Source organism: Delphinus delphis, chromosome 15 (assembly GCF_949987515.2).
Source record: "Delphinus delphis chromosome 15, mDelDel1.2, whole genome shotgun sequence".
In the NCBI taxonomy this organism is placed as follows: Eukaryota; Metazoa; Chordata; class Mammalia; order Artiodactyla; family Delphinidae; genus Delphinus; species Delphinus delphis.
In genome coordinates, this window is record NC_082697.1 from 83,494,109 (window position 1) to 83,517,396 (window position 23,288).

The 23,288-nt window shown below is 57.2% G+C and overlaps 1 protein-coding gene across 3 annotated transcripts in view; it reads right to left on the reverse strand.

Moving 5' to 3' along the window:
* GRID2IP (Grid2 interacting protein) overlaps window positions 1–21,250 on the reverse strand; it is a 33,889-nt gene extending 12,639 nt beyond the window's left edge. Inside the window, exons 1-7 of one of the 3 annotated variants that reach the window (XM_060033201.1) lie at window positions 20,834–21,250; window positions 12,802–12,956; window positions 4,465–4,713; window positions 4,150–4,235; window positions 1,552–1,621; window positions 964–1,058; window positions 448–631 (exon numbers count right to left, since the gene is read on the reverse strand). In XM_060033201.1, the coding sequence (XP_059889184.1) occupies window positions 448–631; window positions 964–1,058; window positions 1,552–1,621; window positions 4,150–4,235; window positions 4,465–4,713; window positions 12,802–12,956; window positions 20,834–21,247 (1,253 nt within the window). In that variant the 5' untranslated portion in view covers window positions 21,248–21,250. Of the gene's footprint in view, window positions 1–447; window positions 632–963; window positions 1,059–1,551; window positions 1,622–4,149; window positions 4,236–4,464; window positions 4,714–7,383; window positions 7,419–11,694; window positions 11,709–12,801; window positions 12,957–20,833 lie in introns of those variants that run through there. The other 2 variants (XM_060033200.1, XM_060033199.1) reach the window with 2 other exon arrangements.
* Between the last annotated feature and the right edge of the window lie 2,038 nt (window positions 21,251–23,288).

A 23,288-nucleotide genomic window follows, 5' to 3' on the forward strand; every position in this document is an offset into this window, starting at 1 on the left:
GATTATATTTCAACAAATATACATTTTTGTTTAAACAAAAAAGGGAATGAACAAGTGATGGGCTTTGCAGGGACGTGTGATAAACACTCCTGCTGCTGCTGAGGTGCAGAAAGAAAGGCGCTAAACCGAGCCTCACAGGGCGGGGCTGGTGGCAGGTGCCCGCGGCGGGGGTGTGGTGAGGGTCCCGCCAACCACCCTGCAGGGGGCGCTGCCTGCCTCCCTTTACGGAGAAGGCTGTGACTCGCCCAGGGCACTTGGCTAAGAGGTTTCAGAGTCAGGGTTTGTTCTAGGGCAGCCCTGACGGTCCCCACCCCAACTCGGGTCCTCTGAGCTTCCCTCAGGAGAAGGGGGCTTAGGAAGCTCAGGCAGGGAGACCCCGATGGTGAGACCGGGCAGGAATCGGGGTCTACCCCGGGCAGGTCCCCACCACCACCCTGGCCCAGCCACCTGTGCTGGAAGAAGCTCTCGAGGGCCCGGCAGACCCCGTAGCGCTCGGGGGGCGTGAGCAGGTGCTCCAGCTGCTGGCTGAAGGTCCTGCCCTGCACCCGGATGCTGGACGGCAGGATCTCCGCCACCCACTGCAGGGAGGTGAGCGCCGACGACGGGTTGGGAGAATCCATCGAGTCGGAGTCTACAGGGGCCACGGGAAGGAGGGGCCCGGGTGACCCAGTGTCCCCAGGCCAGGCGCGGTTTTCCTGGCAGCTGGGGCCAGGGGACCTCCCGAGCTGGGGTGAGCGCCATGCATTGGGAGGCACACCTGGGGATGTGCCCCATTGGGGGAGGAGGGAGAGCCCCAGGCAGCGTCCCTGAGGCCACCCCACTGGGTTTTGCAGCACCACCTGGAGAGGGAAGCTGCAGAGATGGGGGACAAGCAGAATCCTCTGTAGAATCATAAATCCCACCCATGGCGACCCCAGCAGGGTATGTGGGCCAAGGCGGCCAAGGGCCAGTGGGGGGTCTCACCGCTGGCGAATGGGACGAGCCCCTCCTCCACCACCAGCGTGGGCATTGCACCACTGCCCTGCAGCATGGACACCACCTTGTCGTGGGAGCAGTTCCTGCCGAGCAGAGATGGCCCAGGAGGGCCTGCCCAGGATGAGCCCTGCCCAAAGCCACCCGCCAGACCTCCCTGTCCTGCCGGCGGAGGCCACACAGCAAGCCCACGGCTGGGCCAGGACCAGAAGCCAGGGCCCTGCCTCTCCTGCTTGTTAATCTCCTCTGCAGGAGAAGCTCCAGGCCCAGGGCCAGCTGGACACTTCTGGGTACAGAAGGGGTCATGACCACGCCACCCCTGGGCAGGGTCCCCTCTTAAGGGTAAGACACACATGATCCATTCAACTCTGTGCCCCCTGCACGGAGCTGGGGTGTTTCCTGGTTGGAAGGATGATATGACATCCTGGAGAGGGTGGGAGGGTGGATTCAAGACTTCCTGTGAGAAGAGGGACACACTGGGGACCAACTGGTCAGAGGCCCATGGCCGGGGTGTCCCAAGAGTCAGGAGTCCTGGGGACTGTTTGCCACCAAGCTCCAGTGACCCCAATAGCCTCTGACCTCATGTCTAGTCCGTTGAGGAAGAGGATCCGGTCACCCGATTTGAGGGAAGCATTGTCAGCCGGGCTCCCTGGAAGCAAGGAGACAGGGTGCGGTCAGCTGAGCGGTGACCCACTCAGGGATCCCTGTGTCGTCCTCCTGTTTTACAGGCGAGAAGTGGGATGGGTGGCAGAGGAGAGCCAAATTCAGGCCAGCAGTCCCACATTAGAGCCAGCGCCCCTCTGCTCCCAGCTGCTCGAAGCAGGGAGTGATCGCCTGGCGAGGGTGGGAGTGCTCGGGACCCGGCGTGGACCACCGGTCAGCCCTGAGCTGGGGGAGGAGAGCAGAAAAGGAAGGTGTGCACACCCGCAGAGGACCCTACTCTATACTCTATTCTCGACCCCTCGTACGAAGGTCCACATCATAAATTCCTCTCTGTCTTTGTCACTAGGAGAAAATGTGTCTAGAGGGAAGCTCCTCCCTCAGGCTGGGAAACATGAAGAATTAATCATGTTTCGACATCTTGGGACCTTGCTGACACTGGAGGGACTGTCCCTCTAGAAGGCTAGCCAATCCCTAGAGATGGTACATGACTGGTCTGCAAGTGCATCTTTCCCGTGCCAACCAACCAATCCTAAGCCCATCCCGCCGCCCTTCGTCTATGGGGCTCGCACAGTCCAGGTAAACCTGCTTAGCTGGCTTACCCTGCCTCACCCATTTCTTCACCAAAAAAAAAAAAAAAAGGACTCTTGCCCACGTTTCCTCTTGCTCCCTCTGCCTTGTGACCAATCCTGGTGCTTCCCTGTGTGGCCCTTTGTGGCATGGTGTGCCGTGCCCCTTCCTCTTGGGAGCTATAACACGCCATCTTTTTAATGGCAGTCATCTCCTGACCTGTTGGCCTCACCATGTCTGAATAATAAAACCTACATTTTCAGCACATGGGAGCGGCTAATTCTCACTCTGCCTTAATGGCCCTGCAGGTCAGCCCTAACCCAGTACCTGATACCTGGAGAAGGGGGAGCTGCTAAGTTTGCTCCTGTGGATACAGACTTTTTTTTCTTTCTGCCTCTTTCATTATTCATCACTCTAAATATGATTTGGAAGCAAGTGGGGGGAAATGATAGATGCCTAAATATACTCTCAGACTGTGAGCAACTGGTTCTCTCTCGAGGTGGGACTCATCAGGAGAGGAAGGGGAATGATCAGGGAAGACTTCCTGACAGAGGGGGCCAGGGGTTTTTATTTTTCCTGGGACTGAAAAGGGGGCGAGGGCGATGGTGACAAATCCAACATGGCCTGCCTGGAAGCTTGGGCGAGGCTGCGGTGGAAAGGCCAGAGAGGTAGTAGCAAGGGATGAAAGATCACTGGATCAGGAGTCAGGAGACCCCAGGTTCTAGTCCCTGATTTGCCAGAGTCTCTCAAGCCTGTATCCCCATCTGTAAAAGCTGCCATCGAAGCACCCGTTTGGCTTCCTATGACGAGGAAGGCATGGCGTTACCAGCCTGGAGGTTGGGTTGGGGAGAACAGCACCCCTGGATTTTAACATGGCCCCAGGCCAAGTATCTCTGGCTACCCATGTGGGAGAGGCAGGGAGGTGGGGGTGGGGGTGATGGCAAAGTTGGAAGAGACATATCCAAAGAGGAGAGATTCATCATGTCTAGAGGAAGCTCCCCAGAGAGCAGCCTTGGGCCTCTTCTCTACAACAGTGTGTCAATGACTTAGTGATGTACAAATCCAAGATGGACTGGGTCTCAGAATGATCCGAAGGCCGGAACAGTGATGCAAAGGCACTGAGGCACTTTCCCAGCGATCAGAAGAACCCTTCTCACAAATCCATGCACTGGAGATGTGAGATGCAGAAGGGTAGAAAGAACTCAGCATCAGCAGGGGCACCAATGGGGCTGGTTCACTAGGCGCATCATGTTCAGGTGCTGGGAGGGGATGGGGACAGGACAGAGCAGGTGACCCAGCCCTGTGGGCTGCTTACAGGGAGGGAGAGATCAATTCGGTACCAGGAGACATGTCTGTCCACGGAGACCTTCCACAAGGGAATGGGCTGCCTCCACAATAAATTGTTTTTTTCCCTCCCTCCCCTCAACGCCCCACTGGAAGGGTAGGAAGAAGGAATTCCTTCACTGAGGAGACTGCCTTTTTCAAGATGCACCATTCCAGGAGCAAGAAGGGGCTGGCCAGGTGGGAGGAGGAGGGGAGTCCGGATTTGGGGGGCTGGGGGGCTGGATAGTGGGAAGAGGCCCTGAAGCCCTGCTGCCCGCCCAGCAAGTGCCCAGTTCCCAGGGAACGGGAATGTTGTCTGGGGCTCAGCCTGGGCGGGCAGCAGCTCTGTCCCGGCTGCCCCCGTGTCTCAGGCAGTGCCCCTTGCCCTCCCTGTGGACATAGGAAAGATCTGGATGGAGAACTTGGCTCACGTGGCGCAGGGGTGACCCTGAACTTGGAGGGGGTTCGCCCTGACTGGGGAAGGTGGATGATTTGGATCTGCTGCTCTGGGACACTCAGAGGACACAGGCTACTTGAGGTTGGTACCCGAAAGGGGGAGGGGCTGCTGAGCATCGGCCTAACAGACTCCCTCACCCCATCCTGAACAACCCACCCACACCTCACCAGGCACGACAGACTCGATCCAGACAGGTCCGTGGCCGCGAAGCGTGAAGCCGAAGCTCTTGTTGCCTTTGTAGACTCGGACCGTCCTGGGGAGAAAGAAGGGGCGGGTGGGGGGCGGGCAGCGCGCCTTCCCCTGGGGAGAGGAGCCTGGGGGGTGCAGGAGATGGCGACGTCCAGTGTCCCGCTCTCCTCCACCTCTCCTGGACCCCAACCCCCAGGTGTCCTCGCTTCGCCCCCGCGCCCTCCGCCCGGGTCTCCATGCCGAGCCCACCGACCGAGAGGCGTCCGCAGCCCGCGCCCACGCGTCTCGGGTACCTGCGCGCGCCCCCGGGGCCGGCGCGGCTGCCGAGCAGAGAGGCGGCCTTGCGCTGGGGAGGCTCGTCGGGGCGGCGCGGGGCGGCGCTGGCGCGCGTGGACACCAGGAGGCGCTCCGGCCGTTCCTCGCTGCGGCTCCGGCGCAGCCGCTGCGCGCCCTGCGCCCGCCGGGCGCGGCATAGCTTGCCCAGCAGACCCTGAGACACCACCTCGTCGAAGCGCGCCCGGTGCTTCTTGGGGATGAAGATCCTGCGGGCGAGGACAGCAGAGTCGGGGCGCGCCCCCTGATCGCGCCCTGAACTCGGCAAACCTCGGCCCAAAGACTTCTCTTCGTGGGCGCTGCCCTCGGCTCTCCCCTCCACCCAAGGGTGGCAGGGGAATCAGCAGCCCACACCCCAAGTGTCCCCCTCGGTGCCCGAACTTGCGCCCCAACGGGCCCGGGCCACACAAAGGCCACGGCGCCCTGCTTGATGCACTTCGGGGAAAGTCTCGTTCCCACTGTCCCCATTACTCTGGCCTCGGGGCCTTCAGTGCCCTCAAAGCCTGTCCGTGGACCCGTTCCTCCTCTTGCCTCTGTCTTCCCACCTCTGGCCTCTCCCAGACTCCCTCATCTCATGCCCTCGCACCGGGCCAAACAGCAGATAGGGGTCCCCACCACCCACTGTCTCCCTGCCTGATTCCAGGCAGCTCTGCTGGAGAAAACTGAAGCCACAATCCGCTCCAGGGTCAGACTTCGCCCAGACCCTCATCAGACTCCCCAGCTCCCAGCTTGCTTCTCCCAGCAGCCCTCTCTACCGCTGCCGCCTCAGAAAGCGCCAGGACCACCACATCCAGTCCTGTCTTGTACACTTTTGCCCGGGCTGTGGCCCCCACCTAGCACACTCTCTCTGCTCTTCTAGCTAAACCGGGGTCGCCCTTCAACACCCAACACTGGCCTTCCTCGTTTTGTCCAACATGTTTCAGGAGGTCTCTGCTCTCTGTGCCAGCCAGGCGCTCGGCTTCAAAGCTGAAGGCACTGTGGACCCTGCTCTAAAAGGAGTCACCCTGGAAGTGATGAGAGGCAGCGGGGAGGCTCACACAGTCCCTTGTTGGGGTCCACACCCTGGAATGTTTCCTTGGTGTCCATAGGTCTCCTCGGCAAGGCTGGAAGCTCTCAGAGGGCTGGGTCTGAAGCCTGGGTGTGACCGACAGTGACCAGCCAGGCCTCGGCACATGGTTGGGACTCAGAGACTCAGTAAACGGGGGTCTACCAGTGGCCCACCCATACTTCTGAGTAATGGCAGCAGTTAACATCCTGGTGGACTCCCTGGCCCATGGAAGAGGATTCTGAGGCTCAGAGAGGATCCCTAACTTTCCAGGGTTACTCGGCTGCCCTCAGCACAGCTGAGATGGAAGCCCAGCCTCTGGACCTCCGCACTGTGGCAGGGCTCTGTCGAGGGCCCCTGAAGGTCTGGTTGCTATCGAGGCCTCCCTGGCTGCATCCCAAGGCTCCCTTTCCTGTTCTTTCGACCAGGAGCCAGTGCCAAGGGCATGGGAGGAGGGGAGGGAGCAGAGGCCTCGCAGCCACAGCTGAAATACAACGCCTCTGATGTCGCACGGTGGCCCCCGCTAAGTTCCCCCGATCTCTGTGGGTAGTTTAATAAGGTCAGTGGACACACTAAGCTACCTGGTGGGAGGGAAGGGATGTGGATCCTCGGGGAGGAGGGTGCATCAGGGCCTGCCCCCACCCCCCAGTGAGCTCTGCTTCAGATCTGGATGTTCCAGGCAACCAGGAGGTTAGAACAATGGCCTGCTCAGCTCTGCCAGGAGAGTCATCGCCTGATACACGCATCCTTGCCCACCCCCAGTGGTTCCCGAAAATCTAGAGCCTCAGTCGCATTCCCCACATGGTCAGTCAAGGTCTCCAGAGCCTGCCTTCTCCTTCCGCCTGGCCTGCACCTTCCCCACATGCCTCGTGCTCAGGCAAAGCAGAGATGACAAGCCGGAAACTGTCTACCTTACACTTTGGCTCCGGCCCCAGCCTCCAGAAGGTATCAGCCCAACACCCCCAGCCCCTAGGTCCAACCTGCCACCCTCTAGCAGCAATAGAGGGTGGCAGCCGCCACCCTGCCCCTGCAGTGGAAACCAGGTGAGTCACCAACTGCATAGGTAGGAGAAAGTTGGGTGGCCCATTCCCTCCTTGGTGTTCTTGGGGCTGAGAAGGAAGCCAAGGCCGCCTGGTGTGCCAGACGCCCTTTCTGGCTGGTGTGGGCCCTCCATGCGGCTCAGTCTGGCTCAGGCACCCCAGCCCTGGGTCTGCTCTGAATTGACTGGCCCAGCACATCCAGATGCAGTGGGGTCTCATGGACCACTGTGGCTGATGGATTTGATGCCCCTTTGACCTGACAGCCTGGCTACAGCTGCCTCAGGACTCCCAGGTCCCTGCTACGCCAAGAAGCTTCTCTGTGGCCACAGGGCTCTTCTGGGTGCCACACAATGACCTTGCACTCAGAGTCAGTTCTCTTCTCTCTGGGGGATCAGGTCTAAATCCAACTCGATTCCTACCCGGGGCTCCCATAGGGTCCTCTCTCTCCACCACATTCCCCACCTTGTTCTCTGCCCAGTTCCCTCAATCAGTCCAGTCGTAGGAAGGAAAAAGGGCTTTTCAATCCCAGCCCTTGATCCCCGACCTGGATCCCGACCCCTAGGGCCTCGGACGGGTTCCGGGTGCCTAGCGCGGGGAACTCGCCCCTTTAATAACCTTGCGGTTTATGCCTGCCCTCCCAAGCCCCCGCCCCCAGCCAGGCTCGGTGGGTGCCCACCCAGAACAGCGAAGCCCCTCAGTGCCCCAGCCCCACCCCTTTTCAGGTCAGCCGGAGGCGGGTCCGTCGCACCAGGGTGCGCGGTTCCCGGGGGCTCCGGGCGCAGTGGGGAAACTACCGAAAGTGCCGAGAGAAGCCCTGGTCCTTCCCCATCTGAAGCCGGCGACGGCGGCGCGGCAGGCGCCGATGGGCAGGGGGTGGCGGAGCCCGCGAGCAGAGCGAGGTCGCCGAGACTCCACGCGCCTCTGCTGGGCGAGCGCGCTCGGCCCCTCCCGAGCCGGCTGGGCCCGAGGCCCCGCGCCCGCCCCCTCTCGGGTGGCCCCGCCCCGCCCGGCCCCGCCCCTTCGGGGGACCCTTCAGTCAGCTCCCCGCGAGCTGGGGCTGGTCGAGGCCGTCACGCCGCCTCCTCTGGCCCCCTCCACGAGCACCTCCCCAGGCGCCTCGCCTCCGACCCCTCGGGCCGCGGCGCTCCGGAGAGTCCCCAACACCCGAATGCAGCGAGGCCGAACCCGACCGTTCAGAGGAAGCTCCGACTGCCTTGTGCAGAGCCTGGGAAGGCTTTCTGGAGGAGGTGGACTTTGCGCTGGGACTCGAGGACTCAGCAGGTGTCATCCAGAGAGACCCTCCCTTCCCACCCAGGGGGAAGCTCCAGAGGAGAAGGGGCTAGAGAAGGAGGCCTTGAATGCCATTGTCAGCCGCTCAAGCTGCACTCCGAACAGTGAGGAGCCGCGGGAGGGTATAAGGATTTAGGGGGAGGTGGAGGGACCCCGAAGGTTTGGTACACCAGGGGAGGGGTGATGCTGGGAGGGGCACAGCAAAGGATGTTGGGATGGGACAAGTGGCCAGATTCTAAAACACAGGAAGTCAAGTTAATGAGACCTGGTGAGTGAGTGGAAATGAGGAGGGGGTGGCCAGGTTGGGGCAAGTCCCAGGTGAGGGCAGTGGGGGGAACAGAGGGCCTCCCTGGGATGGGCGTGTCCTACTGGGAGAGGGGAGGGGAGGACCAGCTAAGGGGAAGAGACGGAGATAAGGGGAAAGGGGGTCCGGACCCCTCCTCCAGCTCTGGGCCTACCACAAAGCAGGAGCAGGCCCCAGGGCCCCCACTGCATTGTCATTTCTTGCTGATCCGAGTCCTAGCTTCAGGCTGGAAAGGGTGAGAATCTGAGTTCTGAGGACCAAAGGATAGATGCCGGGGAGCCAGCCCAGGGCATCCTGGGAGAGGTTTCTCAGGGACAGCCTCAAAGTGGCAGGGCGCTGGGGGAAGGGGGGTCAGCACAAGGAGGCGGTCACCACCCAGACAGGCTGGAACCGCAGAGGCAGGAAACCCTGGGGACTTTGCCTCCGCCTCAGTCTTTGCGGGGGGGGGGGGGGGGACATCCTCCATGATCCTGCCTGCGGGTTTCCTGCAGCCCGTCACAGGGAGGCCCCTGCAGACCTGACGGTCAGTCTCTGTCCTCTATCCAGGCCATGCTGCTCAACACACTTCAGCCCTGCATGCCTGGCCCCAGGGAGGCCACCACTCTGGGGTGACCTCTCACGGCTTTATGTCTCCCCTGCAGCAGCAGGAAGCCTGAGCCGGTGCTCATTTGGTGTCCTCCCCGTGCCTGACCTCAGCCCTGCCGGGGGGAGAAGTGTCTGAAAATCCTCACGGTGAGCACAGCTCCCTGTCATCCACAGGGCCACAGCCGTCCCATCATGATCGAGCCATTTCTGGTTGTTTGGTACCAGCTGTGATGGCCCTGAGGCTGTGAAGACCGTCCACGTTGCCGTGGGCACTGGAGACGCGACCACGGAGCAGATGCTGCTGCTCGAATCCAGACACAGCCAGCAGTGCACTCGCTGCCTTGGGGCCAGGTTCCCCCCCCCCCGCCACCCCGGCACAGTGAAGTCACCAAAGGGGCCAGCAGCTGGTGCATCTGGCCGGATGACCCATGGCAGCATAGGGTGGGCCAGGCTGGTCCTGCTGAAATGTCTGCCCCGGCAAGAGGGTACTACCAAAGGCAGGTCACACCAGGGCAGTGTTTCTCAACTGGGGGTGATTTTGCCCCACAGAGGACATTTGGCATTGTCTGGAGACAGTTTTGGTTGTCACAAAATGACACGTGGGAGGAGGGCGTGCTACTGGCATCTAGTGAGCAGAGGCCAGGGATGCGGCTAAGCGTCCTACAACATGCAGGACAGCCCCCAGCAACAGAGAAACATGGGGCCCCAAATGTCGATTGTGCCATGGTCAAGGAACCTCTCTAGGGAGAAAGAGACCTTCCCTAGGGGAACCAATTTAACGGAGCATATACTAGATGCCTGGCGCTTCCCCTACACAGTGTCATAGAATTTTCCAAGGAGCTTTGTATGATGGTGTCGCTGACACTTGTCATTAAAGCAGAGGAGGGTGAAGGAGGTGCTCTCACCCTATCCCCCAGATTCTCAACTAATCTCTTCTCTGCTTTGCCACTGGCAGAGTCCACTTACATGCTTTCCTACCAAGAACCCCATGGGAAACACGTAGAAATGACCAACCCCATTTTTATGGATGAAGTGTAGAGGTTAGTGAAACTGCCCAAGGTCACACAGCCAGTGAGTGGACTGGGGGCTCGCTAGGTCTGCTGGGATTCAAAACACAGCTTCCTCCACCACCTCAGCTGTTTCCTCTCCCGACCCCTACCCCTGACCCTTTCCTTCTTTGCATTTTTTCCTGAAACACTAGCAGAGCACAAAGCTGACTTTGCTTTCCTGTTCCCTCCTATCCACGTCACGCTTTCCAAACTACCTGGCCTGTCCTAATTAGAAAGCCATTTTATCACTTCATCAGACTGGAATCCCTTTGGGGATAGACCCAAATTAGGCTCTGAGCCACAGGAGTAACTGCTGTCGTAAAGAAAGATAAGACCCTTTACTTACAACATCGCCACTGACCCAAATCTCACCCTCACAGCCATGCTAAGATGATGAGGCCATGCTGAATATTAAGTCGTATTTGATATCCATTAAATTCAATGTTAAAGAGTGACATGTGGCTAGTGGCTACTGCACTGGATGGCCCAACTTCATGGTCTCACTGCTCCTTCTCCTTTCTCCCCAAGTCTTCCAGTTGGGCCACTGGGACCACCCCTCAGAGGCCACACGGTGATTTGGGTGGGTTCCAGCCTCTGTCGAGTGTGCACACACATGAGCACAACACACGCGCACACGTGTATCTTTACCTACCCTTTGCTGCTGCACCTCTCGTTCAAGCCTTGTCTCTCCTCAGTTGGGGGGTCCCAAGGCCAGAGCCCTTCATGGCCCTCTACCAAGGCAGGGTGGGTCACAGCTGGGCACAGTTGGGCACCCAGAGCCCTTCATGGCCCTCTACCAAGGCAGGGTGGGTCACAGCTGGGCACAGCTGGGTACCCAGGGTTGGGTTGTGTGTGGTACCACCCTCGCCTTGGCTCTCCGGGCTCCACCTCTGTGGCTAGACGCCTGGCCCTGATGAACTGTCTTCCCACCTCCACAGGGCACAGGCCACACCCCACCGGCCACTGTCTAAGCTCCAGCTCCGGAACTTGCTGCCTGCTCCAGGCAGCCTGCCCTGACTGCCCTGTGCTGAGTCCATTCTCAGCTGCCCCTCAGCTGATGCTCAGCTCTCAGAATCACAGAAAACTGTCTGATTCCTCCCTGCCTCCTCTGAGCTCTCTCGGGAAGGAGCTGCGTGGGGATCATCACTTCATCCCTGGAACCCAGTACATGGGCACCAGAGTACACCAGTACACCAGAGGGGTGGTGGAGGGGGGGTGGGGAGGTAGGGGGATGGGTGGCTGAAGCCAGGCTGCCAGGGTACCCCTCTCCCTGCAGAGCCCAGCTGGGCACCGCCCCCCCCTCCAGCAGCCTCCCCAATTTTCCTGTCGCCCTTGACGCTCGGACAAGAGGCTGCTGTTTCATCCTCCCCAGCAGCGCCCCGGGGACGGGGACGCTGCGGGGACTGGGCATCCCAGGTGTCCAGGGTTCCCGGTTCCCAGGCTCTAAATCGGGCATGCCCAAGGGAGTGCCTCTCCACCCCGACTCTTCCTGACCCTCTGCCGGCCGCTCGGGGGACGAGCCGCGGACAGGAAAGGCGGGCGTAGGGGCTGTCCCGGGAGGCAGACCGGCTGACCCGGCAGAGGCGGCAGGGACGGAAGCCTGGGCAGCGCCGGAGGGAGATGAGGGACCGAGGGGGCCTCCAGCTGAGTCTGGCGGCTAACAGCCTTAAGACACGCATGCCAACTTCCCAGGCACAGCCTGGCCGCCCGGCCCCTGGCCCAGCACTGGTGCGGAGGGGCGGGGTGGGGGGCTGCCCGCCCATCACCTCCCCGGGGAGCCCTCAGCGCCAGCGCATCATCTGCTCTGCAAATTTGGCTCTAGAAATAACTTTTTTTCTCTCCGGATTTTCCCAGCAAGGGGCAGGCCCCTAACTCACCCCAGGCAGCTCATGGTGGCCTCTTTTGGTGGCCTTCTGTGCTCTGCTGCAGAGCGGAGACGCTGCGCCCGGGCTTGGGGAGTGGGGGTGGCCAGCCCGGTCCCTGACATTGGCCAGGCCCAGAGGGAGGGGCAGGCTGCGGGGTGAATGGCAGCGAGGGGAGGGGGCGGGCTGAGCCCAGGAAGGGGGAGGGGCGGGGGTGGGGGAGCGTCACAGGCCCTGGAGGCAGGGGGTGGAGAGCCAGCCCCGCAGGACCCGTGCAGGGAACACATCATTCAGGCCCACGGGGGCCTGATCAAAGCTGTGCGGTGCAGGGCAGGATGGGGGTGGAGGTGGGGGGCCGGTTTCGGGAGATTCCCAGGCCACTCCAGGTGTGGACCCACCAGGAGATTTTTTTTTTTTTTCCTGAAGGAGGAATTTAGAAGGTCCAAAGCTGAGCAGAAAGTGCACAGCTGACTGGTTCATGTTCTTGTGACTGCTATTCATTTGCTGTGTGACTTTGGGCCAGTCCCTTAACCTCTCTGAGCCTCAGTCTACCTCTGTGGAATGGGGACAATAACAGTGCTGGTGGGATTCAGCGAGAGAGTGTTCGTCTAGGGACCTGGCGAGGTTCTTGGCATGCAGCTGTCATCATCAAAGGGCAGAGAGAACACACTGTTTATAGGATGGGGAGGGGGGCAGTGCCCGGGATGGACACAGCACAGCTCCAGGCTTCCTTGCCTTGACACTGCGCCATTACTCCCTCGCAGTGAAGAACTAGGAGTGTCTTGGTGTCGCACTGGAGATTTCTGCGATCTGGGTTTGGGGACAGAGCAGGGCAGACTGTGACTTGAGCTCAGGGGGTGGGTCTTCTCTGCAGCCCGTCCCAGCCCAGCAGTTAGCAGCCCTTTCCTTCTCACTCAAAGTGATGCCCTGGCGGCCAGCAAAGCCAACAGCTGCCCTTCCCAGCAGCCTTCGGGGTCACTGGCCCACCCATATCCTGGAGCTGAGGGGGTGTTGGGGTCCAGCTCAGGGGCGGGCCACGCAGCAACAGCAGCAGCGGAGCCCGGGGTGGTGGTGGGAGAGTGGGCACCCCTGCTTGCCCATCCTGCCCCCCAGTTGAGGTACCTGAGGTTCTCCAGGAGGGGCCCACGGGCCTCGAGGGGCAGCACCAGGGTGAGCGCCCACACCAGCTCATCCACCCGCTGCTCAGCCGCGAACTGCTTCAGAGCAGCGAACATCCGCTCCTTGGTCATCGGCTGGTCCCCCAAGATTTCATCCACCTGCGGGGAAGGGTCTGATGAGTGGCCACCAGGGTCCCAGGGCAGAACACCAGGGAATCAGTCACCTCCCTCCCTTTCTCCCCCAGGACAGCTGACATGGCAGCCCCTTCTGGGCCCCCGTGAGAGCTCCTTACCCAGACCATGCCATTTCAGAGCTCACAGTAGCCCAATGAGGTGGGCGGGGCCAGTATCTTTGTTCTGTATCTAAGGAAACTGAGGCTGCTAGGGGTGGGGTGACTTACTCAAGGCCATGGAGTCAGGATTCAAACCCAGAGACAGACCTACTGAATATCGTAAGGATTAAAGGACTCCATGTAAGGGCTTAAAACACGTGCCAAGCGCTCTGTAATTGCTGGTTACTATCATCATAACACTATATCCCCTTCCACCATACTCTTCCGCCGAGAGATCCCACAGAGAACATTCTGGCTCCACAAAAAAGCCCTGGAGTGCACGCGTCACCCCCAATTCTGGTTTCCTCAATGCTCCCTCTGGACTTTTGTTTTCTTCACCTTAGAGTGCAAACCAGCTGAGGCCAGACAGAGCACATCTACTCAGAGGAGCCTACCGGACATGGGCAGTAAGAGTGTCCAAAGCCTAAAAACGCGCCTGTCATTTTACCCAATGATCGTGCGTCGACGAATGTATCCTTGACGTGTCCTGACAAGTGCACGACGATATATGAGTGAAGAGGTTCACCTCTGCATTGTTCATGATACTGAGACATTGGAAGCAGTATAAATATCTGACATTACAGGCTAAATAATTGTAGCGCATCCGTTTGGGGGATATTTCCTTGGCTATGCAGCCAAGATGGGAGGCAATCCCCAACCAGGTGAGAGGCAAGGTCCTGGGCCTGATGTTGCAGCCTCGGGCAATCGGAGGCTCTGGCCCAGGGCTTTTGCTCTTGAAGGAATGATGCAGAGATGTGGGGACACGGAGCTTGTACAGGGCAGTGGCAGAGCCCTGTAGCGCGCCCTGAGCAGACTCATCCTGAAGGGTGTTTAGGACAGCTGCGCTCCAGGTGGCCCATCCCTTCTTGGTCCTAAGCCTAGGTCTCCAGCACTGATTCTATGAACGCTTCCTCCCACAAATTCCTTTTCTGCCTCAGTTAGCAGAGTCAACTTCTGTTGTTTCACAGCCAAGTTCACTCCATGCTCTGCAATATTGGATATCGTTGATTCTAGGGTGAGCACTTTTTTTAAAAAAATTTTAACATCTCTGAAATCAGGTTGTGTCCTACGGCTAGCTGTCATTCCTGTGCATGTATGAATTTGGTCATAGGTTTCATATTGTTACTTCCATTGAGTTATATACATTGCGAGTACTAAATATGTCCAAATAAGTCTAAAAGCCCTCTTCCACTAACTACAAATTAAGTGACAAGAAGATAAGGAAGCATGTGTCATGGGTCAGTTGGCAGGGATTTTTCTTTCTTGGTGGTAAATAAAACAAGTGCATCTTGCGATCGACAGTGTTTAAGGTTTGATGCAATGTGGTACCATTTGGCCAGAGAGAATGATGCTGTAGGTCTTTATTTAAAAACCATGAAATGGGGAGTGATGGCTAATGGGTGCAGGGCTTCTTTCTGGGGTGATTAAAAAGTTCTAAAATTGTGGTGATGGTTGCAGAGCTCTGTGAATATACTAAAAACCACTGAAGTGTACACTTTAAATGAATAAATTGTATGATATATGAATACATCTCAATAAAGCTGTTATAAAATACATAGAAAATGTTTGTGATAAACAGGTAAGTGAAAAAAACAGGTTATCAAATGGAACACACGGTGTTACATTTTTATCATAGATAATTACACATATGTCTGCACAGGGAATATGCACTAAGGTTTATAGTGATTTTGATTATTTTTGTTTGTTTGTTTGTTTTTTGCGGTACGCAGGCCTCTCACTGTTGTGGCCTCTCCTGTTGTGGAGCACAGGCTCCGGACGCATAGGCTCAGCAGCCATGGCTCACGGGCCCAGCCGCTCCGCGGCATGTAGGGATTTTCCCAGACCGGGGCACGAACCCGTGTCCCCTGCATCGGCAGGCGGACTCTCAACCACTGCGCCACCAGGGAAGCCCTGATTTTGATTATTTTTATGTCAATGGTTTCCATTTTTTAAACAGTGAGCTTATATGACTTATACAGTCAGGAAAAGGCATACATGTTGTCATTGCTTCTTTTTTTCCCTTTATTTTTTACTGTGGTAAAAATGCACATAACATAAAATTTACCACTGTAACCATTTTCATATGTACAATTCAGTGGCATTAAGTACATTCACAATGTGGTGTAACCATCACCACCTTCTAGTTCCAGGACATTCTCATCACCCCAAATGGAAACGCTGTACCCATTAAGCGGTCACTCCCCATTCCCTCCTTCCCCAGCCCCGGGCAGCCACTAATCTATTTTTCTGTTCTACGGATGCTCATACCAAATATTTCTTATGACTGGAATCATATACTATGTGGGCTTTTGTGCCTGGCACCAATACTTTTTTTTTTTTTTTTTTTGCCTCACCGCATGTGGGATCTTAGTTCCCCGACTAGGGATCGAACCTGCGCCCCCTGCAGTGGAAGCACAGCGTCCTAACCACTGGACTGTCAGGGAATTCCCACTTATACTTTTAAAAATGCAGCAGTTAACCATTGTCTGTCCATACTCCAGGAGATCCCTGCCTTGTTAGTCCAGGGTCTGGGGGTGCCTCTGGGTACTGACATCCTGAGCTAACCCTGAAGCAGGGGTGGGAGGCTGGGCCACTTGGTGAGCCTGAGAGTTTGCCATGCATCTCTCTCAGGACCGTGCAGGTGCAATTTCAGCCAGAAGTGGGCTGTTCAGTACTCCCTTCCATCCACCTCCAAACTTCTCAACAGACCCAGCATCCCTCCCCTCCACCCTCCACTCTCCTGGGCAAGGCCAACCCACAAGGCCACAGACATTCCACTGCACACACACACACACACACACACACACACACACACACACACCAGAGTCCCCACCCTCTCTTCCTGCCACCTACTTGTCACTCAGCTATCAGCTTGAAAGTCCCCTCCTCAGGGAGCCTTCCCTGACCACTCCGTTCAAGGGGCCCCCATCACTCTCTCATCTCCCTGTTTATTTCCTCCCTTAATTGATCATCATCTGAAATAACTGTTTATTGATTTGGCCACTTGCTCATTGTTCCTTTCCCCACAGGCATGTCAGCAGCTATGAGAGCAGGCTCCCCTCCAGTCCTGTTCACAGCTGTTTCCCCAGCCCTTGCTCATCAGACGGCTGTAATCAACCGCGGCAAAATGCATGGATTTCAGTGTCTCCACAGCCTCCTTCCCTTCAGCTCATACAAATGTTCACATCTTTCCCAGTAAATCAAGTCCTCCCTGATCCCACAACCCCACCATCCTCTTCTTTTTCCTGCTCAGAACTGTCTATACTTGCTCTTTCCATATGACTGTCCTTACCCGCCACAGTCTACCCCTTGACTTGCCGCAAGTGCTCCCTGACACCGCTCTGGACAAGGACCCCAAATGGTGACGGCTAGATCTTGATCTTCAGCCCAGAGCTTGCTCCTGAACTTCAGAACTGTACATCCAGCTGCTTTCTACGTGGTAGCACAAGGGGATTAAGGAAGGCTTTCCAGAGGTGGTGACACCATAGAGGATGAGCAAGTATTAGCAGGTGGCTTCCAGGGCATCCAGCCAGAGGCCACATTCTGTGCATGCCTGAGTCCCGGCACCTGCACACCGGGTCTCCCTCACCAGGTGTGATGGCCCGAGACATAGACCTGACATCTTACTCCTATCCAGACCCGAGCACAGGGCTTGGTGCATTCAGTGAGCGTTTACAGGACTGAACCAAAGAGCTGGCAAGTGGCCAGCCATTCTCGAGGCGCATTTCCTGCAGCTTCCCCGCCGACCTTTCTTTCCCTCTCGGTGCGTGGGGCAGGCTGCAGTACCAGGCATCCCTCCTCGAGAACCCGCCAGACCGAGGAAGGTTAGTGGCTTTGATATCAAAGTCAGCTGCAGCCTCGATTCAAAGGAGAACATGGCTAGGGGGAAAGATGTTTTATGTAAGAAAGAGGAAAAAATAGTTCCTCCCTCCTGGGGCCCCTGCCACAGTGCGGTTTTGGTGTCAGCTATTACCGAGATGCTCTCAACCTACATCTAAGCATGATGCGCCATCACGGGACACTAATGGATTTTCTATTAAATATCAGACTCTTCAAGGAGGACAATCTGGGGCAGGAAGAGTGCTGGCGAGAATCTGGGAGCTGATTGTTCAAAACCAATGGCGGATGGTGGGGGGAGGCGCTCCACAGACACTGTTGATCTTCCTGGGGCTGTCTTTTTTGGGGATTTGTGGAGCTGCTTGGGGAGCTCTAACCAGAATCTACCACTCTCCATTCCCTCTTGCCAGAAAATGCACCACAGCTGACCTGGGCAGCTGGTCAGATTCCTCCCTCGGTCACGACCCCTGGCCCTGCTTCCTGGCCAAGTCTGCATGTCCACCCTGCCCTTCTGGGGCCTCTGATGGGCCCCCTTCCGACTCTCCAGGGATTGCATGGAGTCTGGGACAGACCTTTGGTTCTACAGCAGGTCATCTGGCATTACAGCAGACTTTTCTAGTTGCTATGGTCTGAATGTTTGTGTCCCCCCAAAATTTGTACGTTGAAAACCTAATGCCCCAGGCGATGGTATTAGGAGGTGGGGCCTTTGGGATGTGATGAGGTCATGAGGGTGGAGGTCTCATGAATGGAATTAGTGCCCTTATAAAAGAGCCCCAAAGAGCTCCCTCGCCCCTTTCACCATGTGAGGACAAAACCAGAAATCTGCAATCCAAAGAGGGCCCTCGCTCAACCATGCTGGCACCCTGTTCTCAAATTTCCAGACTCCAGAGCTGTGAGAGATAGATTCCTGTTTATGAGTCACCCAATCTGTGGTAGTTTTTTACAACAGCTGGAATGGATTCAGGTGCTAGCGCTCACCAATATCTCTAGGTCTCCCCTCCTTCCTGGACACACAGAGGACTACACTTCCCAGCATCCTTTGGAAGCAGCAGTGTGACTGGTTCTAGCCAATGAGCATTGACGGGAGGTGCAGTGGGTGGATTCCTCCCTTAAGAGTTGAGGCCCAATCTTCTTTTCTTTTTTAATGAATATTTTCTTAATTTTTTTAGTAGTTACCATTAAATTATTAACACATGTATTTAACTAAACAACAACAACAACAAAATGACCCGAAGTCTGACATTAATCTCTGGCCCCTTCCTAGATAAGAAAAGAAATTTACGACACTTTACTATGGAACACAGCTCGCCTCCGCCTATCACCCTATCACATTCCTTGTTAGTATTGCTTAGAATTTTAATTTTGTGAGGCACAATCTTTTATGCTCTCTTCCTCTTCTATGGGAATCTTTGAGCTTCATGTTGAGATGGAGGAGTCTGGAATGCTGGGACCTCATGTAGAGGTCAGCCCTCTGGACACTTAGAGGACTAAAAGTGGGGGTAAAAATAAACTGTGGTGGGTGTGAAGGCATCCATAGCTTTGATGTTTGTTGTTACGGGCGAGCTTATTATGGAGACAGGAAAAAGTCACATCTTTTGAGGAGCTGGACTCTGGTGACCTAGGAAGGCCAGAGCTGAGTCCTGTGTGTATGTGTGAGTGACTGCCTGGACCTGGCTAGAGGCTGGCCTGCTTGGGGGAATGGGGCTGAAAGGCTCAGCTGAGGTCCTGCCCAGACAAGGGGTTATGCTGGGGCACATGGTAGAGGTGAGGCTCCTGAGGGGGGTCAGTGTAGAAGGAGGACTGGGCCAAGCTTAGGTAGGTGCCGGAAGAGGCCAGGTGGGTGGGGATCTGATACCTGGGCAGTGAGCTGGGAGCCACTTGGGCAATGGCCAAACTCCAGCATGGCTTCCTGGCCCCTTCGCCCCCAAACCCCATGGCCAAACCCTGCCAAGGGCAGGACTGAGCAAATCCACTTCCATGGAGGACAAGGAATGGTATCTGAACTCAAGTGTCCCAAGTACCAAGCAGGTACTAAGTTTCCAGGACATTGGGCTTGGCATCCACATGGGGCCTGAACCCTAGGCAGGGTGAGGGGAGTGTCTAGGCTCCAGACTCCTTCCCAGCTCACTTGTTGTTCAGTTGGAGTTTCAGTCAAATGAGGGCCTTTGGACCACATCTGAAGGCCCTGGAGCATAGGTATATGAGGGCGGATGGCCTGAGGTAGTTGCTGCCCTGAGACCTTCCCGGTAGACATGATCGTACTGGGCAGCCTCTTCCTCATATATGTGTCACATCCCAGGTTTCTTGGGATTCTGGCCTGAGGCCAACACCATCCTCAGTCTTTCCTTCCCAGCCCCGGGTCCCCACCTCTCCTGGTGGCTACCCCTCACTTCCTGAAGGTGACTCAGGCCTTGGGCTCCTCTTTCGGCTGGAGGCCTTGGCCATTTCAGGCTCCTAACTCTCAGTCCTCAGGGAAGTCCTAACTTTCCACCTGAGAACACTCAGAGCCTGTGTGTGCCAAAGTCTGACAGGCGATGCCTTTGGAGGTTTGGGGGACCCAAACCTGGGCCTCCTGTGGCCAACCTGCCATCCAGACTGCTGTGCAGGGCCAGATCCCGGTTTTGTGGGGGCTTGAAATAGGTGTGGTTCTTTTATTTATTTATTTATGTTTGGCTGCGTTGGGTCTTCGTTGCTGCGCACGGGCTTTTCTCTAGTTGCGGTGAGTGGGGGCTACTCTTCGTTGCGGTGCGCAGGCTTCTCGTGTGGTGGCTTCTCTTGTTGCAGAGCACGGGCTCTAGGCACACGGGCTTCAGTAGTTGTGGCACAGGGGCTCAGTAGTTGTGTCTCACGGGCTTCATTGCTCCGCGGCATGTGGGATCTTCCCGGACCAGGGTTGGAACCCGTGTCTCCTGCATTGGCAGGCGGATTCTTAACCACTGTGCCACCAGGGAAGCCCAGGTGTGGCTCTTTTGAAAATAACACTATGTACTATGGTCTGAGTGTTTGTGTCCCCCTCCCCAATATATATATTGAAATTTTAACCCCCAAAGATGGGGCCTTTGGGAGATGTTTCGGTAATGAGGGTAGAGCCCTCTTTAAGGGATTAATGTTCTTCTGAAAGAGACCCAGCAGAGATCCCTAGCCCCTTCCGCTCTGTGAGGACACAGCAAGAAGGCCACTGTCTGTGACCCAGGAGGTGGGTCGTCACCAGACACTGATCTGCTGGCACTGTGATCTTGCACTTCCCAGCCTCCAGAACTGTGAGAAATAAACTCCTGTTGTTTGTAAGCCACTCACACTCTTGACAGTTCATTATAGCCGCCGCAGTAGACTAAGGCAGCATGTTACTAATACAGGCAACAGAAAGAATGATCCACTACCACACACACCAGGGATGAAAGTCACAGATATAACATCACCATAAGAAGCCCAGCACCAAAGAGTACATGTTATATAATTCCATTTATGTGACGTTCACAAACAGGCAAAAGTCATCTAGAACGATGGAAGACAGAAGAGTAGCTACCTCTGGTTGGGGCAGATAGACAGGGAAAGGATCACACGAGAACCTTCTCATGAAGGAGAGGGTGAAGGAATCATTCTATGTTCTGCATTCTATTACTGTCTTTATGCTATGAATCTACAGGTTGATCAGGGTGGTAGTTATAAGGGTGTATGCCTAGGTAAGATTTACTGAGCTGTGCATCCGTATTACCTCAATAAATAAAGAAAAGCCACTCCCACAAATCAAGCCCCTGACGTGCCCCGCCCACAGTGCCCGCCCCCCAGAACAATAGCCCCTAGAGCCCCACCCTCAGACCACCCCGCCTCCTAGGGCCCCGCCCCGTCCTGCCCTGGGCGTCCTACCTTGCGGCTGAACTCCTGGGCTTTGCGCCTGCGCTCTCGGTGCACGGCGTCAGGGCGTTTGCGGCCGGCCAGTCGTAGCAGCTCGCGGCCCACAGAGAGGCCGCGGCCGGAGCGAGGGGCCCGCGAGGCTGTGGTCAGGGCTGCACAGCCGGATCCCGCGCTGGGGCCGCCGTCGGGGCCGGGGAGCACGCCCAGGCTGGGCGGCACGCGCGGGCAGCGCCGGGCCAGGCGCACGAGGCGCTCGCGGCTCAGGCCGCCCACGGCCAGCCCCTCCACCTCCAGGATCTGGTCCCCAGGCCGCAGACCCCCGGTGTGTGCGCTGCTCCCTTCGGCCACCTCCAGGACGAAGCAGGGACCCGAGCCGCCCAGCCGGAAGCCGAAGTCCTCAGGCCAGCCCTGGTTGGTGGCTGGCATGGCAGTGGTGTCCGAGCAGCTGGAGAGGGAGAGAGACTGCACACTGGGCTGCGTGCCACTCAAAGACTCAAAGCCTGTGCTAGTCCGAGTCTCTACTTCTTCCTCTCTGCCTCCGTGTGGAGGATGAGTTCTTAGGATATTGTCTGAACCCTTGGATCCAGTTGTGCCCGATTCACCAACTTCCATGGGACAATGGGACTTCCCAGTGGTATGAGCTCACAAATTCCTACTGACTTTGGGGGTTATTTGCTCTTTGAATTGCCCTCCTTGAGGAAGCGTGATATGACAGATTTGGGGGCTCTGGGCTCCTGGCCTTACGACAGGCTCGGGGTAGGGGAGGTGACTCTGTCCTCCAAAAGCAGATGATTGTGTGGGCTGGAGACGCAAACACATCATGGGGAGGTGAGGGTGACACGTCATAGGTGAGGCTTAGTTTTCTGGGTAAGAGTCCGTAGTTCTGAGATCTTCTTGATGCTGGCTTAGAAGAATCTCTGAGGGCTGGATTTTGAAGGCCCTGGTCTCGGTACCCCTCGGCCCTCCGAAGGTGTTTGGAGAGCCCTCCACCCACACTATGGGTGTCATCCTCCCACTGGCTCCCTCTCCCAGGAGCTGGCCTCTCCCAGGACACCTGGGGAACACTTCTTAGAACCGTTGGGGGGCAGGGAGGAGGTCCAGGCTTCCAAGAGCATCAGGGACTCTGGGAGGAAATGTCCCTGAGTGACATTCAGTGAGAACCTGTGTCACCTGCCACCAGAGTGCACGGTGTGAGAACTCCTCACACTTGGTGGGGTGGAAGCTGCCATTCCCCGAGGCCGGCAGGCTCACTCCCGAGCCCACCCCAGGGGACCTGGTCCTCTTCCGCCAGGCAGTGGTGCTACCATGGGGCCTCAGGGACACTTACACTGTCACACGGTGGTCTCACTGGACTACTGGGTCCACCGGGCCCAGGCGGGGTGGGGGCATCCCCGTGTCTTGGAGGGGCCTGAGCTCAGTTCTTGTACCATGAGAGAAGCAGTCAGCTCCTCCACGATCAAAGAGGGGCTGGCTGGAAACTGTGCGCACCTATTCTGACCAGCGACCTCTGGCAGGGCTGCCTATTAGAGGCCAGAGCAGGCAACTCCTAACACATCTACACCCAACCTGGGGAGCCTGCACAACCAAAGAGGCTGCCAGCAAGCGAACCCTGCTGGGCATTTGAGCTGTGTCCAGCCCTCCAGTGCGTCCGCAGAGCTGCAGGTTGACCAAAGCCCTCTCTCACCCATGCAGAGCTCCCCGTCTGGGTCACTCTCCTCTCTCATCTTCCCCTGGAAACAGGACTCCAGGCTCCCAACAGGGCTTACGAGAGGCAGGCATCCCAGGGCTGCCCATCCCAGAATATTGGGTCCCTCACCTCCCTCCAGGTTTGCTCACCTTCCTCCCTGGTGACGGCAGTGGCTGCAGTGACAGAGCACAGCGCTCGCGGGACACCTGGGGACACTTGCTTGTTGCCGGCCCTCCGCTGCTCAGGGCCTTAGCATCGGTTACTGATGCGTCCGAGGTGACAGCTGGAGTTTCTAAGGCAAAGTGATCCTCTCAGTAACCCGAGAAGGCCCCGGTTACCAGGTGGACCAGCAGGATGGTTGGACAGCTTGGCCAGGGCCCAGAGTGGCCGGCCCCTGCTGTAGGGTCCTGGGGGATGCGCAGTGGTCCTCAGGCAGGAGTGAAGACTGACTGGAGCCGGGCCTGGGGCCAGGTCCACCCCTGAGGTCACAGAGCTTGGCAGGTGGGTCAAGAGGATTCAACTGGGCTGTTTGGGGGTGAGGGTGACGGCACAGGGGACTGATGAGACTCACTGGGGCATGGAGATCCAGTCCCCACAGAGGACACCACCTCCGGAGCCCCACAGGCCAGGTTTATTGGCAGGAGAAGGGGAGACCCAGTCCAGAAAAAGATGTTTGGATGGGAGAAAAGATGCTGACCTAAGTAATTTTGGAAACGAGCAGGGTCTGTAAAACGAAAGGCAAAAGGAACTGTGCATAACACTGTGCTCTAGTCGGGAAAG